The 16,590-nt window shown below is 41.1% G+C and overlaps 1 protein-coding gene across 2 annotated transcripts in view; it reads right to left on the reverse strand.

Annotated features, from left to right (window-relative positions):
- Window positions 1–16,590, reverse strand: part of ZCCHC2 (zinc finger CCHC-type containing 2) — a 52,804-nt gene that overhangs the window by 20,833 nt on the left and 15,381 nt on the right. For both annotated transcript variants that reach the window (XM_081078102.1, XM_081078101.1), the window contains exons 3-6: window positions 14,482–14,558; window positions 12,081–12,152; window positions 7,372–7,484; window positions 1,525–1,619 (exon numbers count right to left, since the gene is read on the reverse strand). In XM_081078102.1, the coding sequence (XP_080934228.1) occupies window positions 1,525–1,619; window positions 7,372–7,484; window positions 12,081–12,152; window positions 14,482–14,558 (357 nt within the window). The remainder of the gene's footprint in view (window positions 1–1,524; window positions 1,620–7,371; window positions 7,485–12,080; window positions 12,153–14,481; window positions 14,559–16,590) is intronic.

Here is a 16,590-nt window from a genome sequence, read left to right on the forward strand (position 1 = left end):
TCATCTTGTCTGAGTCAACTAGCAGTGAATGGTCATTAATTCTAATGCTACACATCTGTTTAAAATGTTTAAGGCATATACAGAGGGTGACAAAAAAATGTATACATATTTTAACAAAGGAAAAAATTATTAAAATTGTAATACTCAGTATATGGTCATGTTTGACTTCTGCAATTACAAGAGGTGCTCAAAGAGGTTACCCATCAGCGTCCAGACACTTCTGATTACAGCGAACTACTGCTACATAGATAACATCTCTTAAAATGTGTATACATTTTTTTGGCACCCCCAGTATATATATACACACACACACACAATTAGAAAACTTTGACCCATATGTTATAATATCCAATCATGTTATTTTCTTAACCTTTTTTTCTCCAAACTCAAATTGAGAAAATATACATTTTCTTTCCCCTTTAAAATACTGGAAGATGACTTTTTTGAAAGAAGATACAAATACTTAGTTGCTTGCCATAGTGGTTGCACTTGATTAAAGTTAGCAGAAATTCTCCTAATGCACATATCAATATACTGGCAAAATATTTATTCAAAAAGGCAGTTTAATGTGTATAAAACTAAACACAAGGCAGACTGTGACGAATGCTAAAACATAAATGCAAAACCAAAGTATAGGAACACAAGAAAAAACTAGGAAATCTTCATGAGGTGACATTTCAGTTGGGTCTTAAACCAGGTGTGATTTTAACAAGTTATGACAAAAGGAAGTATATTAAGTTCAGGTGCAGAATAAGGGAAGGCACTGGGACAGGAAATGGCAGGGGGTACTGAGTGAACCCAGCCTTCGAGCCCCTAGAGCTTGAGAGATGAGGAAGGAGGTTGAGACGGGTTATGAGAAGGAAGGAGTCGCTTGAGCTTCATACCAAACTTCTACGGTTTTGAAAAGGAGATTACCAAATGACCCGAGATAATCCTGGGGTAGGCGAGCGTGAGGGGAGAAAGGAGAGCCTGAGAAAAGGGAGACGTTGTACAGTCTGCATCAAAGAAAGCCTCCCTGACAACAGGAAGACTGGTAGGGGGGTACAAAGGAAGAAGGCCTTTGCAGTGGCTTGGCTTTTAAATGACTGTATAGAAAGAGGCAAAGTAAAAACACCAAGGCCAAGGTTTCCAGCCCGGGAGGCTGTGGAGCTCATCAAGGGAAGAGGAGCACAGGAGGAACGGCAGATTGTAAGGTATGTCACACATCGTGCCACCCGCACTGTGGCCTCCCCACAGGCCGTACGGCACGTCTGTCAATGACCTGAGGATCCAGTATGTCCACAAGTTGGAGAGACTTGGCCCTTGCCTTGGAATCAGTCTGTCTTGTGACATTAGCTTTCACACATTCTTGTCTTTAAAATTGCAGTGTAAAATTCACTTAAAATTACAAGTGTTTCTTAATTATAAGTCACCATTTCTTGACTCTAAGTACAACGACTACCCCATACAAGGCGGCATGGCAAAGCTACAAATCTAAGCAGGAGAAATGTCCGCTTTCCACCGAGGGAGCAGGAGGACGCTTACTGAGGCCGTGTAGAGGGTCTGATGATATGGACTGAAAAAAGCTGTGTACTTTCTGACTCTGTAGAAAAGCTTGTGACGAAGTTGAGAATAGCTGCCTGCATATAAAGAGAAAAGAGGTTTGTTAATCCACAAGAGTCTCAGTTTAGACTGTAAAGCAAATTTAAGTGGCAGGTAAATTCAGGTAAAATGTATTATTTCAGCCTTATGCCCAAGTAGGCAATAGCTGCCTTTCTGCTCAGAAACAAAACTATACATTAATTTCTTTCCTCTTCCTTCATAGGTGTTACTTGTCATCACTTGGCTATACCATGAAAACATCGCCCTACAGTCTGAGCACAGGAGGCTGGGAGTTTGGGATCCTAAGAGTCCTGGAAACTATGGGACACAGCGGTCAGGTAAGTTACACGTATTACCATACATCCTAAGGCATGACTAACTGATGATCCACTTCAAAGTGCATCGGACCATGATCCTAAGCTGTTATATTTGAAAACCAGCCCTCTTCCTATTTCATTAATGTAATTCAAAGATTCCAAGTAGAGTTCTTCCCTACAAAAGGGGCCATAGTTACAGCACAGTCTAATGGAAAGTTTAATCATGGATCTGAACAGCAGCTCAACCACTTAAAAAGCTCAATCACCCTACACAAGTAATCTAGTCTTTCAGCTTCAATTTCCTCATGGGGAACTACCACCAATAATTCCAGGTTATGACACTCAAATAGGATAGGTAACTTAAAACTGTCACCTGCTGCTCAACATACAAATCCCCTTCCATTATTTTTGAACACTTTAAATGCTCATTTAAAATTTTAATTCTTAATGTCTCCCTAAGGTTTTTGACCTATCATTCAGGTTAATTATAAAATCATTAAATACTTTAACCAAGAGATGACCCTTATGGGCCAAAGTTGCCTTGAATGTAAGGCAAAACTGCTTCTTGGTACTCAAATGTGGAGGTAAATATTCAATAGGAGGACAAAGAGAGGAAATGAAGAGATGGAAGAAAAATTGAGATAGGAGGTAAGGAGCTAATCTAAATTTCCAGGTCTGACTACATTACCTAAAACTGGCTATTAAAATCCAAAGGCAGTGGGGGCGCTTACTACCCAGTTACATTTAACAGGCAGTCGGTCACACATACAAGCAGGCACACCTTCTAGTCAAGGCCTGAGTCCCAGGAGACAGCCCAGAACCCACCCAAACGCCACATCCACTGCAAATCCACTGTGGGCACCACACTGAGACGCAGTACAGACAGAAGTCAGGGCTCACTGATACGTGAGCACAACACGGTCATCGCACCTATATTAAAAAGTCAGAGTGGCCATAAGCTACTTGATAAATTAAATCCAGGATTACATTCTGACATGACGAGTCACCCAAGCCCAAATGTCCATTTTAGTGCCACATGTTCATCCTCCTCGTTTACAGTGTATTTGGAAACTCAATGCAGTGTGTCCTTTACCGGCCCATCACTGCTTCACTTATAAACCCACTTCCTATTTCTCACTTGCATTTCCTGCCCCCTGCTTTATAACTGCTATATTTAAGCGACAAATGATAATAACACTAATCTAAAATTCACAAACTGAGAATGAAGTGTTCTAACATCTTATTAATTGTGTTGAGACCACAGGCTAGCCATACAAACAAAGTAAAGATTTTTTTTAAAGAGAAGTATTAGAAAAACTATTTTAAAAATATAATTTTTGAGGAAAAAAAGCCTTTCCAAGCAGGACACAAAACCCTGAAATCATGAGGACACAAAACCCTGAAACCATAAGAGAAAAGACTGATAAATCCGACTACAATATGTACATAAAATTTTAAACTATCTGCATGGTTAAGAAATGACAAATAGGACTCCTTTCTTTAAAATAACACATAACTCTTATAAATCGCTACCATTAAATAAAAAAAGTGGAAAAGACTGAAAAAGCCATTCCTGGGCAAGTGCAAATAGCCACTCAAACAGATTAATATGAAATAGTCTTCCTTTTTCAGATGGACAAAGATGAGAAACAGAGTATTTCATGTCTGCTGAGGCATGGAGATACAAACACAAGGCTTTCTAGGGTATAAAGTATTGCTACCCCCTCAGAAGTAATTTAGAAGCCTTGCATGTTAAAAAATGCATCACTTTTGACCAATTACAATTCTAGAAATTTCTCTTACAGATCAATGTATCCAAATGTGTTACGAGGCATATATGTAATGTTGTTGTAGTTTTATTAGGTTGGTGCAAAATTAATTGCAGTTTAAAAGGTTAAAAATAAGTGCAAAAACTGCAATTGCTTTTTGCACCAACCTAAGAAAATATTTAGGAACAACCAAAATGGCTGTAAAATACACTAATTATGGAACTAAAAATGAAATATGTAGAAAATAAAAAAAGGGGTGGCAATCTTTTTACATGTATCAATACTCACATGTTACCATGTCCAATATATTTAATGAAGAGTAAGTGGCAGAAAAGTGTATAGTCCAATTTGCACAAAGGAAATACATAAATAAACACATAAATTCAAGGGTGTATACACACACAGAAAACTTATGAAAAAGTTACATAAGATTTCTAATAAAGGCTACTTCTAATGAACAGATTTGGAGAAAGAGAAATTAAGGACTTTTCACATTACACCTCCCTTGGCATTCTTCACTAATAGCTTTAATAACACCTTTGTAGTAACAAATGTATCTCTCTCTCTCTCTCTGTCTCTCTCTATCTCTCTCTGGTCATCACTGAGGAGACCCCTAAAAGCTACAACTTACCTCTAATTTATGGTCTTGGCCATAAATTCTAAATTCTAAAAGTGGCTCTTTCTGGAAATATTTTCTACGGAAAACCTCAAACTTACAGAAAAGGTGCAAATACAGAAACAAGGATTTTCTTTTCTGAACCATATAAATAGCTTATCTCTGATTCCCCAACATATGGAAAGACATTCTCCTATAATCAATATCAGGACATTAATACTGATAACTTATCCTCAGACTCCACTGAAGTTTTGCCAGCTGACCCGGAAGTGTCTTTTCACCACAGGCACCCGTCCAGGCTAGCCCCCCCCCGTCCTCCCTGACTCCCACGGCCTCATGAGGACAGCCCAGGCCTTTGGTCGGATGGTCCCAATCCGGGTTTGTCTGACATTTCCTCGTGATCAGAGCTCATGGCAGGCACGTCATAGGACGGAGGCAGTGTTCTGTCACTGTAGCCTGTTGTGTGGTGGCGACTGTGACCGACCCCTCACTCCTCAAGTTCACTTTCTGGGATTAAAGTGGCATATGTCAGTCTTCTCCACTTTCAAGTTACTCTTCCTCTCTTTATAAATAAAAAGCATGTTTTGTAGGAGGACTTTGATACTGTAAATACCCCATTCCTCACATTTTCAATCTGTGCATTTATTACTTACTTGAACATGGGACTCATGGTTTCCTCTTTAGTCAATGTTACTATTACTGATTTTGATGCTCGGTTTGCCCCACATTGACCAGGACCCCCTCCCAGCTGGCTGCCGCGCGCCCTGACCAAGCTACACCATTCCTAGGGCACTTCCTTGCTTTCGGGTACAACAGGCTCATCTTGTACTTTCCCTGCGCCAGCCCCACAATCAACTTTTCCTCCGAAGAGCCCTAGTTCCATTCAGTGGGGAATGGGATTACAAGTCCAGCTCTAGACCTACCGCTACGGGGATGTGGCTGCTTCTAGACCCTTTAATGAACAGAGCCAGGGAACGTGTATACACACACAACCACATTTATTTCTAGATCGACCAACATATACGGAAAATCATGAGTTTGCACCAGTATCTTCACTCAGACACTCCAGGGTTCATTCTGGTTTTTTCTTTTCCCACATTAGAACTCCCTGTTCATGCCTGTTCTGGGGAAGCACTTATCACCCCTCTGATCAGGTGCAGGCTGCCAGGACGGAGGCTCCTTAACGCTGGTCTGGTCACGCACCAACCTTCCGGTCACTCGTCCACACTCCCATTCAGTGCTGGCTCCTGCTTCTCTGTCTTTTCCACCCCAAGTCGTCCATCGTGCTGGGGGACGTCAAAGGCCACATGGGGACCACCGAACACTCCTGGCCTTTCGTGGCTGCCTTTTCCCCAGTGACTCCCTCCATCTCCTACCTTACTTCAGTCATTTACTTCCTTGGTCACAACCTGGACCTTGGCATACAATGAAAACACTCCCCTCCCAGATTTCTGCTTCTCCTCCTCAAGAGGCAAGCGTCCCTTGCTTCTTCCCAGCCCTTCCTCATCCTGAGAATATGCATAGGCCCCTCACTACATTAAATGATACACATCTCGGCGCTCTCTCCTTCCCCCTCCCAGTCTGCTTTGCAAATGTGGGCTGTCTGTCCAGAGGGCAGAGAAGAGCCTCACTTCGCCCTGACTCTAAGCCGTATATGCTCCAACACGGCGTTTACTTATTAATAGCTGCAAGTTTCCAGTAAAACAGTTCTTGTTTCCTCAGCCACCACTACTTAACTTCTTTCCCCTAAAGGGAAGCCGAGAGGGGTGAGGTAACCATCCTAAAACGCACTCCAAACCTCTAACATCATAAGCACGTGTTTCAGCTCAAAACTCACTGACATAGACATTTCATGCTCTCATCTCAACTTGATTCTTTTATTACTTGATTATTCCCATGACGCCTGTTCTCCAAGCGCAGTTCACTCACTCACCTATTTTCACTGTGATTCTAACTGTCCATCATTTTTAAAAAATTTAACACACTTTTCTCAATTTCCTTGCCCCATTATCCTTCTGTCACAGTCAATGAAGTCCTTATGTTGGACAAATCTGACCATACACTTTCCTAACATTTGAACCTAAAGTGTTAGAAATATTAAAAAAAGAAAAATCCCCACAGCAGGACAGACGGACACCACTGTAATTTACTGACTTTCACCCTCAACTAGACCCCGAACCTTGTCCAGCTGACTAGGTCGCCTCTATCGGGTGGTCCACATTCTCACGTAGCTATTTTAAATCCCTTCTACTCTTAAACATGTGACCCCCACCCTCAATCCAGCCCTTCTTAAGCAAATCTCTTACGGTAGAAACAATACAAGCCATTGGGCAAGAGGTCCCCCAACTTCCCACATGGAACAGGTGCTTTTACCTACAGTCACACCCACACCTGTGTGGGATCCTTGCACCACCCAGGATCCCCCACCTCTGTCTTCATCGCTTCCTCCCTCTAGGGGCACGTGGGCGCTTTGGGAGCCAACACAAGACAGGGTCTGTGCCCCCCTGGCAGCATATATAACACTCATCGCCCCTATACCCACCTTCTCCAATAACCCATCAACCTCATAAGGGCAAAGATCTTAACCTCCATTGAACCTCAACTGCCTGGCTGTGTCTCTGTCACGGCGGTGCCCGGACCATGGCTGTGCTCAACCAGGCTGTGCCCGGATCAAGGCTGTGACAACCAGCAGGCGTTCAGGAAGTGGTGTTTCCTTTCACTTTCCCGCCCCCTGCCTAACCTTCTTTCCTGACAACTTACACAAAACAAAACAAAATCTCCAACGTTATGCTCTTGTACAAGGTTCTCTTTCAATAAATACTTAAAGGAGTAAAATAAGGTTTCACCGACTATTTGCATATTTTAGCAACAATCACTTTTGATTTCACAGAAGTGAAGAGTACGATGATAGATTAGCCTGGTGTCTTACTGTGAGTAAATCAACACAAGGATAACAAGTCTACTTTAAAATGTACCCCAGAGAAAGAATCTCTGTGATGTCCCTTGGGCTCCCTTCTAAGTCCTCCCGACAGCTCGTGACCCAGTCTGTGTGTGACACCTCTGTGGCGGTTGTCAGGTGAGCTGTTACCTGAGGATGGGCTCCAGGTCGTGATGCCGCCGTTCCTCCCTTTTCAGTGAACCCTGATTCAGGGCTCTTAGGATGGTCTTGTCAAAAGTCTCTAAAGACAATTCCTTTGGAAGCTAGAAAAGAAAACAGCACGGCCAGTGTTAAGTTTCTCCCTTACTGGTAAATAGGTTACAAACCAGAGGCATAAATGGAAGCTCAATGCCTCCTGCTCAGTCATCATGCAAAAGCAGCTCTTTTTCTAAATCTTCACAACACAGGGCCCCATGGGAGCAGCATACATGTTTCCACTAGGACAGCGTCGCCTGCCTTCTGGGCAACCTCAGGGCTCCCCGGAGGGGCCGGGGGCCTGGCAGTGCTCAGTGAGCTTCTGCGCCAGGCCTGCACTTAGCTCACACTCTGAAGTTCCACACGCCACACTCCAGTGAACACCCACACCAAGGTTCTCTAGTTAAAGGGAACATTTCACGTAGCAGAGCCAGTATTTTTATCCTCAAACAGCATTCCGACAGGGGTTGTCTCTGCCTTTATAGTTACTACTACGTGCCTCCTCAGGCCAGATTCCAGGGCTCCACACCAAATAAACAAGTGGATGTGAAAGACGTGCTGGAAACTCTTAATCTGACTTATAAAACACACACACACACACACACACACACACACACGGTTTAGTAACCTTTTCCTCGATGTGATGGAGGTGCCCTCAAAGCAATGTACAAGAAACCACAAAAAAATCATCACTTAGCCAAGAAAATTTTAAAATTAAAAACAGAATTTTAAGTCACTTTATTAACCAGTTTACTTTTAAAAACTCCTAATAAATCAATTTTTTTATAAAACTAACTTTCCAAGTCTTTCAAGAATTCAAAGTTTTCAATTTGAGTTGTGTTTTTATTTTGTTCTTTAGATTCCACAAATAAGTGAGGTGATATGGTATTTGTCTTTCTCTGTCTGACTTATTTTACTTAGGATGATACCCTCTAGATCCATCCAGGTTGTCGCAAATGGTAAGATTTCATTTTTTATGGCTGAGTAATATTCCGTAGCACCACCTCTTCTTTACCCAACTGTCCACTGATGGGCATTTAGGTGGCTTCCATATCGTGGCTACTATAAATAGTGCTGCAGTGAACATAGGGGTGCATATATCTTTTCGAATTAGTGTTTTGGATTTCTTCAGATAAACAGCCAGGAGTGGAACTGCTGGATCATAAAGTAGTTCTATTTCTAATTTTTTGAGGAACCTCCGTACGTTTTCCATAGAGACGCACCAATTTGCAGTCCTATCAATAATGCATGAGGGTTCCCTTTTCTCCACGTCTTAGCCAACACTTTTTAAAAGTTATTTAAATTTGACTTTTGATAACTAGTCTTTGCAATTAACTCCTGAATTAGTGGCACTCACTAAAATTAAGAGTGGAACCATTAACACAGTATCTAAGGAGCCGCAGGAATATAACAATTTATACAAACTGTTTATATATATTATCTTGAATTGGAGAACCCAAAGTAAATATTCTTTTGACAAAGAGACCTTGAGTGAGTAATTCAGAAATGGAAAATCTAACGAAAGTAGCAAAAGTATTACTAATTGTAGGCATAGTGACCCTATGGAATCAAGACGTTATGTGAGAATGAAACTCTTCCTGGTTCTATTAACCTGGTGTGGTTGAAGGCTCTGCTGGCATTCCACACACCCACCATGGAAATCAGGTGCTCTGCCTACTCACAGGGAGAAACAAGTTTGATCTACACATTTTCCAAACAAAGAAACGACTATTCATTTCAGTATTTACATTTTGATATTATCGTTTTAATATAGATTTAGGACACTAGCATACATTAGCCCCATATTTTAAACACCATTTCTCCTGAACTGTACCAGCCAAGAAAACCAGCTTCGTGGAGAAGTCTATTTCCATTACCGAATGGCTGGTGGCTCTTCCAAACACGGGAAGGCGGGAGTACGTAACTCCTTAGCCAAGTCAATGACTGACTGCCCGTATGACTGGGCAGAGTGCGGATGTGTAGTCAGCAGTATCTCAAACTATTTCCTTGCAAGTGGTTTTCATCTTTAATTTCCAGAGACTATTTTCCAGTCCTAGAGGAAGGCATATTTGCTAAAAATACAGCTCTAAATCACGTCTCTTCTATTTTAGTCTCTTGGATTTTCTCACCTCTCGTCTTTGTTCCAGCACAGCCATCCTCCCAGCTCTGGAGCCCTGGCTCAGTCTCGGCACAAGCTCAGAGTGCGGGAAGGTATTTATATCTCGTAACTGCAACCTTTTCCTTAAAAACACGGAGGCCTAATGGACCACCATCTACAAAACCTCACCACAATTTAATTTTTGTAACTCCTCGTTCTTTCATTCAGTGAACAAATACTCCAACTTCTGTCCTAGGTACTGTTATCAGGCCGTGTGGATACAGCCTTGAAAGGAGGAACAAAACCCTGCGTCCACGGAGCTTCCATTCTGGTCACAAGAAACAACAGACAGGGCGTCAGATGCAGCTAAGAAGCAGCAGGCGAAGGGAGCTAGGGGGATGTGGCGATCAGAGGCTGCATGTATGTGGGGAAAGGGGTCTATCTGAAAGCAACCACCTCAAACGCACTCTCACATTACAGCAAACTACAAATGCAGCTAAACAGCGTCTACAAAGTTAGAATGCACGGGTTATCAAAAGAACAGTGTTTTGCTCTCAACTTTTAGAGATGATTTTAAAAGGAAGGTAAAGAAAAAATATATACGGTAAACTTGAAAGTGTATTTTATAATAGGCAATTAGTTTCTAAAAGTATACAATGGTGCCAATTATTTCATATAACTTGATACGGTATTTGTCCTATTTTAGAAAAATACTATATTCAAATGTTGACTAAGCAGGGGGAGATCATTAATTACCATGATTCTGAAGAGTGAATTATTTATTTGGGGCTGTAATATTTTAAAGCACTTAAACTTTTAGAGAAATTATGTGACTAAAATGAAATCTGTCAAGACAACTGAAGCTTAGGAAAACCCAGTGGGAGAAACTGCCCAGATGCTAGGCTCCAAGTGGGGGGTCGGTCATGTGCTCTCGTGTAACTCTCTCAGCAGGGGGACAGATAGGTAGGACCCCAACTCGTTAAGTACTTGGCTTTACCAGGTGGCAGTGTTGGACCCACCATGTCGGACTCCACAGTGCAGGGCATTTCAGCCTGAGCGCTCTGCCCGCTGCAACCCACCCTCCTCACCCTCCAGCATCAGATTCTGTCATGGAAACGGCAACAGAAGAAAGGGAAATGAAGCGCATTGTTCTCTAACCCAAATAAGCCTCCTCCTGGTTACTTACCCTTAAACTTTGATAAATTTATTTTATCAAGAGAGAAAAGTCACAAATAAGCAGAAGAGAGTTTAAAAGCGCATGTGTGGGCATGGGCAGGGCAGCCCTTCCTTATTCCTCAAGGGGCTCATCAGCCCGAAGCCACTTGGTCCTTTGGGTGCTCACACATCCGCTCCCCCTCCCATCACTCTCTCCTTCCTCCCCTAACATGTCACACACATATGACCTCTGGCGACTATAAATGAATGACCCCCCCACATCCTCCCATCTTTACATGCAGTTAGGTCACTAGTTTAAGTGGGTGAAGGAGTTCTCAGCTCTTACCCAAGAGTTGGTTTAAAATAAGCCACAGGAAAATGGAAATGTTCGTGTCATCTCTGGGTGTCTCACCCAGTGGAACTAACACTGTGACAGCACATCAAACTGTGGGCCACTCAGCCAGCACCCACCATGCAAAGCTCTGTAAGCTGGTGACAATAGCCTCTTAGCTTTCAGAATGAAGAGAGACCCACGCGCTCTCAAAGAATATCTTTATGGTGACAGACAACTTAAACCCCAGTACTGTCCTGAAAATTCCGGATGTTACTGGTTCAACAACAATGTCACACCTTTACCTAAAAGTTAGTAATTAAGTTGGGAATATTTCCTGTTTCTGGACTTTCTATTTTATCTTCCTGTAAACAATAAATTTTAAAATATTTGCTTATAGAAAAGTAGTATTTTATTGGTTAACCATTTACACCTACTCCCTTCTTTCAATATTTATTTCTACCCACACACTTTTCAATAAAATAATATTGGTATAAAAGAAACAGACAAGAGTATGAACAAAACGAGCCGGTCCTCTTCACCTCTGCCAAGTCCGCAAGGTGTTTCCATTATCCCTTATTCTCAATACTTTGGAGATTCTATCATTGTGAGGAGTAGAGAGGGGCCTGGAGCTCACGGAGGAACAAATGGATATACGTGTAAGGAAGTCCACCACGGGAGCTGCACAGCTGTTAGGTCTGAGAACCACCAGCAAACGCAAACAAGCCTCATCTCATTTTGCATACGTGCTCTTTCATAGGAAATACTCTTACAAGCAGCCACCAACAATACACATCTCGGCAAGGAAGTACGAACAAGGTTCCATTTCTTTAAAATGGGGAAAACCCTTCATTATTTGCTTATATTGGTAACATAAAGTAAAAAAAACAAAACAAAAAAAAAACACAAAAAACTTATGTTTAGAATAACGCAGTATTTTCTACAGCTAATATTCATGGAGACTTCTCTAAAACATTTGCATACGTGTTTTAACTTTCCTACTGTTTGTTTTGATATTGAGGTTTTTGGATTCTGTATGTTATGTAAAAATCATTTTAACAATAAAATCTATACTTTTACCTTCAGTAGAAATTCCTGTAGTTCTTGGTGGGTTTTTGTTACTGTTGTGACTGAAAGATCAGACCAATTTACCTGATTTAAAAAAAACACACATATGGTTATGTCTTAGGTGGGAAACGGCTGGGAAAAAGCCATGTGTAAAACAAAGGGCCTTACTTAAATTTTATGAACAATTAGAAATATAAAGTTAATTTGGCATTGCCATAATTTCTTTAAAATTGTTAAAATTAGCTGCACATTGACATATGCTATTCAGAAAAATTTTAATAACGCCTTTCAAATTGCATCGTATTTTTCTAAAAAGCTGTCTTTATAAATATGTGACTATTTTAGTAATTTTTCAGAAAGGGAAATGTCTTATGTTTCTTTTTATGAAGTTGCAGGACTCTAAAATGATGCTTTGACAGTATACATCTATGCCCTAAGAAAAGATAAAAATTCTATCTCCTGGACCTTATGAAATACACCTTCTTAAGAGAAATAACTAGGGTTAACTGCCCTTCTCTGATAATACCATGTTGTATTTTTATGGAGATTGATGGTTTATGAAGAGATATCATTTTTACCTCTATTCTTTAAAATCCTATTAAGGTGGATGGGGCAGGTGTGACTACCTCCATTTTCAGAGAAACTGGAGAAACTAAAACTCAAGGTTAGCTTACTTAGATTTGACCCTCAGGAAGCGGAAGAGTCAGACCTGAAACCTATCATGCCGCTTTACCTCTTGGATACTTTTAATTCAGTGGACCTGACTGACGGTGGGCCACTAATAATTTCTACCTTACAATTATTTGAGCTAAGTAAACACTTGAACTATGCTAATATCTAAGCTTTACCAACTGATCGTATCATAATTAATCAGACACTTTAAGCGAAATGACGCATAATGAAACCAATTTTACCACAGGCTAACTGATATAAACAAGAGTTAGGTTCCTAGGGTATCTCATTAAATGTTGTAACAAAAAACATTAAATGAAATGATGTTATTTGAGGACCTGCTGTACATACAAAATATTATCTAGCACCCTCAAAGCAAATATCCTTATTAACTGGCACATCTTTTAAAATGATTTTTCGTTATTCAAATGTCGGTTCAGCAGCTACTCGAGTCGGACCCTGTCCTCAGTGAAAAGGATACAGGAGTGGACAGGGCAGCGAAGCCTCTGCAGGCTGAGCTCAGAGTCCGGTGCAAGAAGCCCAACACACGGTGCCAAGAAAGCCCTCAGAGAAGGCAGTGTTTGAGCCCGTCTGTGAGTTGAAGAGACGTCAGCTGTGTCATGGTTCAGAGAAAATGGACAAAGACCTTAAGGAAGGAACAAGCTAAGAGTTCCAGCAACAAAAGGAAAGCTGGTGAAACTGAACACAGAGAGCAAAGAGTGGCTTGTGCCAAATTCTACAAAACTGTCAAGTGAAAGATGGAGGCAAGAACTTAAAATCTGCAAATTGAGGCTATTTCTCCCACAAAGCAGAAGTCAGAGTTCTGCAATGCAGTCAACAAATGTACTAAGTAAGTCAGATACGGTGGATGACAGAGGATGAAGACTCCTGCTCTCCATGACATAATAACCTACTGGAAAGAAAAACTGTGTAACCTGAATGTTAGAATCTGTGCAAGTTATCATGGTAGTATACCTTAGATGAATGAAAAAACAATTCTGTTGGAGGATCAGAAGCGATGTCATGAGAAAGGTACAGCTAAAGTTTGGCAAGCAATACCTTAGGAGAGGAATTGAGGTGAAGAAGCAGGGAAATGTGGCATCATTCCATTTGGCTTCCAGGTGTATACATTCCAACCTTAGAAGAAAGGGCTGACAGGAAAGCCCAACCAGGGAGGAATAAGGAAGATGGGGAAATGGGGACAAGGAATCCACATTACAGAGAACAGGCAAAAAGAAGCCGCGGGAGTAACAGAGCAGGGCTGTACAGTTCATGAGAACCCTCTGAAGGACAGAATGACTGGAGAGCAATTAAGAGATAAGAAGACAAGGCAACAAAGGCCACGTAATACAACTGTCACAGACAAAGAAAAAGAGAAGAATATCAGGGAAAACGATGCCAAGAAAAGACAAGGCCCGTGACCCTGATTTAAAAACTACTGGTGAAAATGTTCACTTTTACTTTTTAAAGATACATCTTACACCTAAATCCAAGGCTCTTCTTTCTTTTTAATACAATTATCAGAGTAATTTTAATGCGGTACACTTTTTAAAACTTGGCAAACCATGCAAGTTACACACTGAAAGCAGCATTCCCTTAATTAAGACAAACATATTCATATGTATAGCTTTTCTAAATTAGCAAACCTCTCACAAGTTTTTCCGAAGATACATTTTCATTCTTTCCAACAGATCATTTAACACAGTACATGAGATATCTTTTGTGGGTGAGAGTAGCTTACTTTGAAGGTGTACTCCCAATATTTGTCAGCCCTTTTTCTCTGGACTCCTGTCAACATTATCTTCTCAATGTGTACAGCTGAAAGAAAGAAAACACACTGACTTGTTCTACAGAGACTAGATATACATTTCAGTTACCCAATGTGACAAATGCTACATGATTAAGCTATTTATCTTCATCTTTACCACTGCCCTTAAATAATGAAACAATGTGAAAAACCCCAGAAGTACAGCAATATGCCATCCATCCCCAAAGTAATTTTTTTCTATGTCCACACAGAGTGCTGAGTGCCTAAGTTGTTTCAAGCTCTCTACTAAGCACCAAAGATCAAAAAGGTAAATAATGAAAGGCCCCTAGAGTGAAGACTATTTTTCTAGATGCTAATCTTCAAAACAGTAATTCAGACTACGATAAATCCAGCACTTCAGATTCTTCCACAAGAAGCAGTACTTAACAATAATGAGGCTGGCAGTAATGACGATGATAAAGGTCATGGGGAAGAAGTTAGGAAAATGACTCAACAGACTGGGGTCACGGTTGGATTCGGGCGACAGGAGATGGAGAAGAGGGAAGGATTCACTTTGCCTTAGAGGAAGAAGTTAAAATAGATGAAGGAGAATATACAAAGTAACAGAAGTATACAGGAAGAATTAAGATTGTTATAGATCACGGAAGGTGGGTCATCAGAAAGCAGGATACATAAGATACAAACATTTGCTGGTAAACAGACATTCATAATAAACTAAGGAGGTTCCACTACCAGTATTTTGTGCCAACTTTCCAAATATATACCGTGTGATGCCTGCTTCTGAGTCAATGTCCTCCTACTGGGTGAGGAGCAAGGAGGACAGAGACAAAGGAAAGTCTCAAAAGGCAGGTGAGAAGCCTGCAAAGTACCTCCTCAGAACTGCCGCCCAAGTAGGGAAAGGAGGGTCTGCTGCTTTCAAAACCTTTTCTATTAAATTATGTAAAGGATGATGCTATTAAATAAAAGCCATCTGAACTGTGTTCAGAAATATAAAGCAGCTCCACTTCTGCAAATCAGGGGCTACAGGGAGGGGACAACTAGGGCAGTGTGGGGTTTGGGAACACAGCGATGTCTTCAGCCTTGATTGCAAGTTATACCTGCCGTGATCTATCAGAGCCAAGCTGAGTAAGACAAAAAGAGAATGTGGTGAGGAATGGCTGGTAAGGGGAGACCATTCTCCAACCCTCGTTAAAACTGAAAAGCACAGATCACATACATTTTTTTTGAAAAGTAAGAACGTAAGAAAAATCATCTGCAGTACCACCACCTTAATTGTTAGCATTTTGATGTAGTCTTTACGTTAAAAAAAAATTAAATTTTTTTTTTTTTAAAAGGACCTTCATTGTAAAACCAAACTGCTTTAGTTACTTGCATGTTTAGTGAGCTTTGGTGAAACAGTTAGTCGATGAGTCAAGTAGTTTGATAGTCTTGAATAGAAATGGTAATTATGTAAACTTTTTAAAACATTGAACATTCTCATAGGAAAAGTATATTACACAAAAGGATTGTCACTGGGACTAAAAACAGACAAATACTGTTAATTCAAAGCTGCTGTCACTGGGTGTGCTGCTTCTTATCTCTCCTTCACTCTTCCAGGCTGCCTAGGTGGCCGTCTACACTTGCCAATTCAACGTTTCCCTCAACACAGGGAATGGACTCCCTGGCGCTGAGAAGACAGTATCTGAACTCATTTCTTTTTCCACGGCAATGTCTTTTTATTCTCCCATCCCAGCCTTCTTAAAAACTGCATTATCGCAGGAAGCATGGACTGGCAAGGCATTTCTTCACTCTCTTGCAGTGAGCTTCTGTAAAATTCACCTTTTCAGTAGATGTTGAGCACATTCTACAGATAAAGCCCAATACTAAATACCTTGGGAATACATTAAGGTCTCTGCCCTCCAGAGATATGCAACCAGATTTAAGACGACTGACTACAAGGCAGTCAAATAAGCTCGCACTAGGACGGGCCCAGTGCAGGGGAGCAGGAGCCAGACGCAGACTCAAAGAAGGGGGAGGGCTGGTACTTGAGCTAAACCTCAGACCGGTAGGATTTCTGTGCTCCAGAAAGGAGAGAGAAGAGGA

The sequence above is a fragment of the Rhinolophus hipposideros genome (genome assembly GCF_964194185.1).
Source record: "Rhinolophus hipposideros genome assembly, chromosome: 17".
Taxonomy (NCBI): Eukaryota; Metazoa; Chordata; class Mammalia; order Chiroptera; family Rhinolophidae; genus Rhinolophus; species Rhinolophus hipposideros.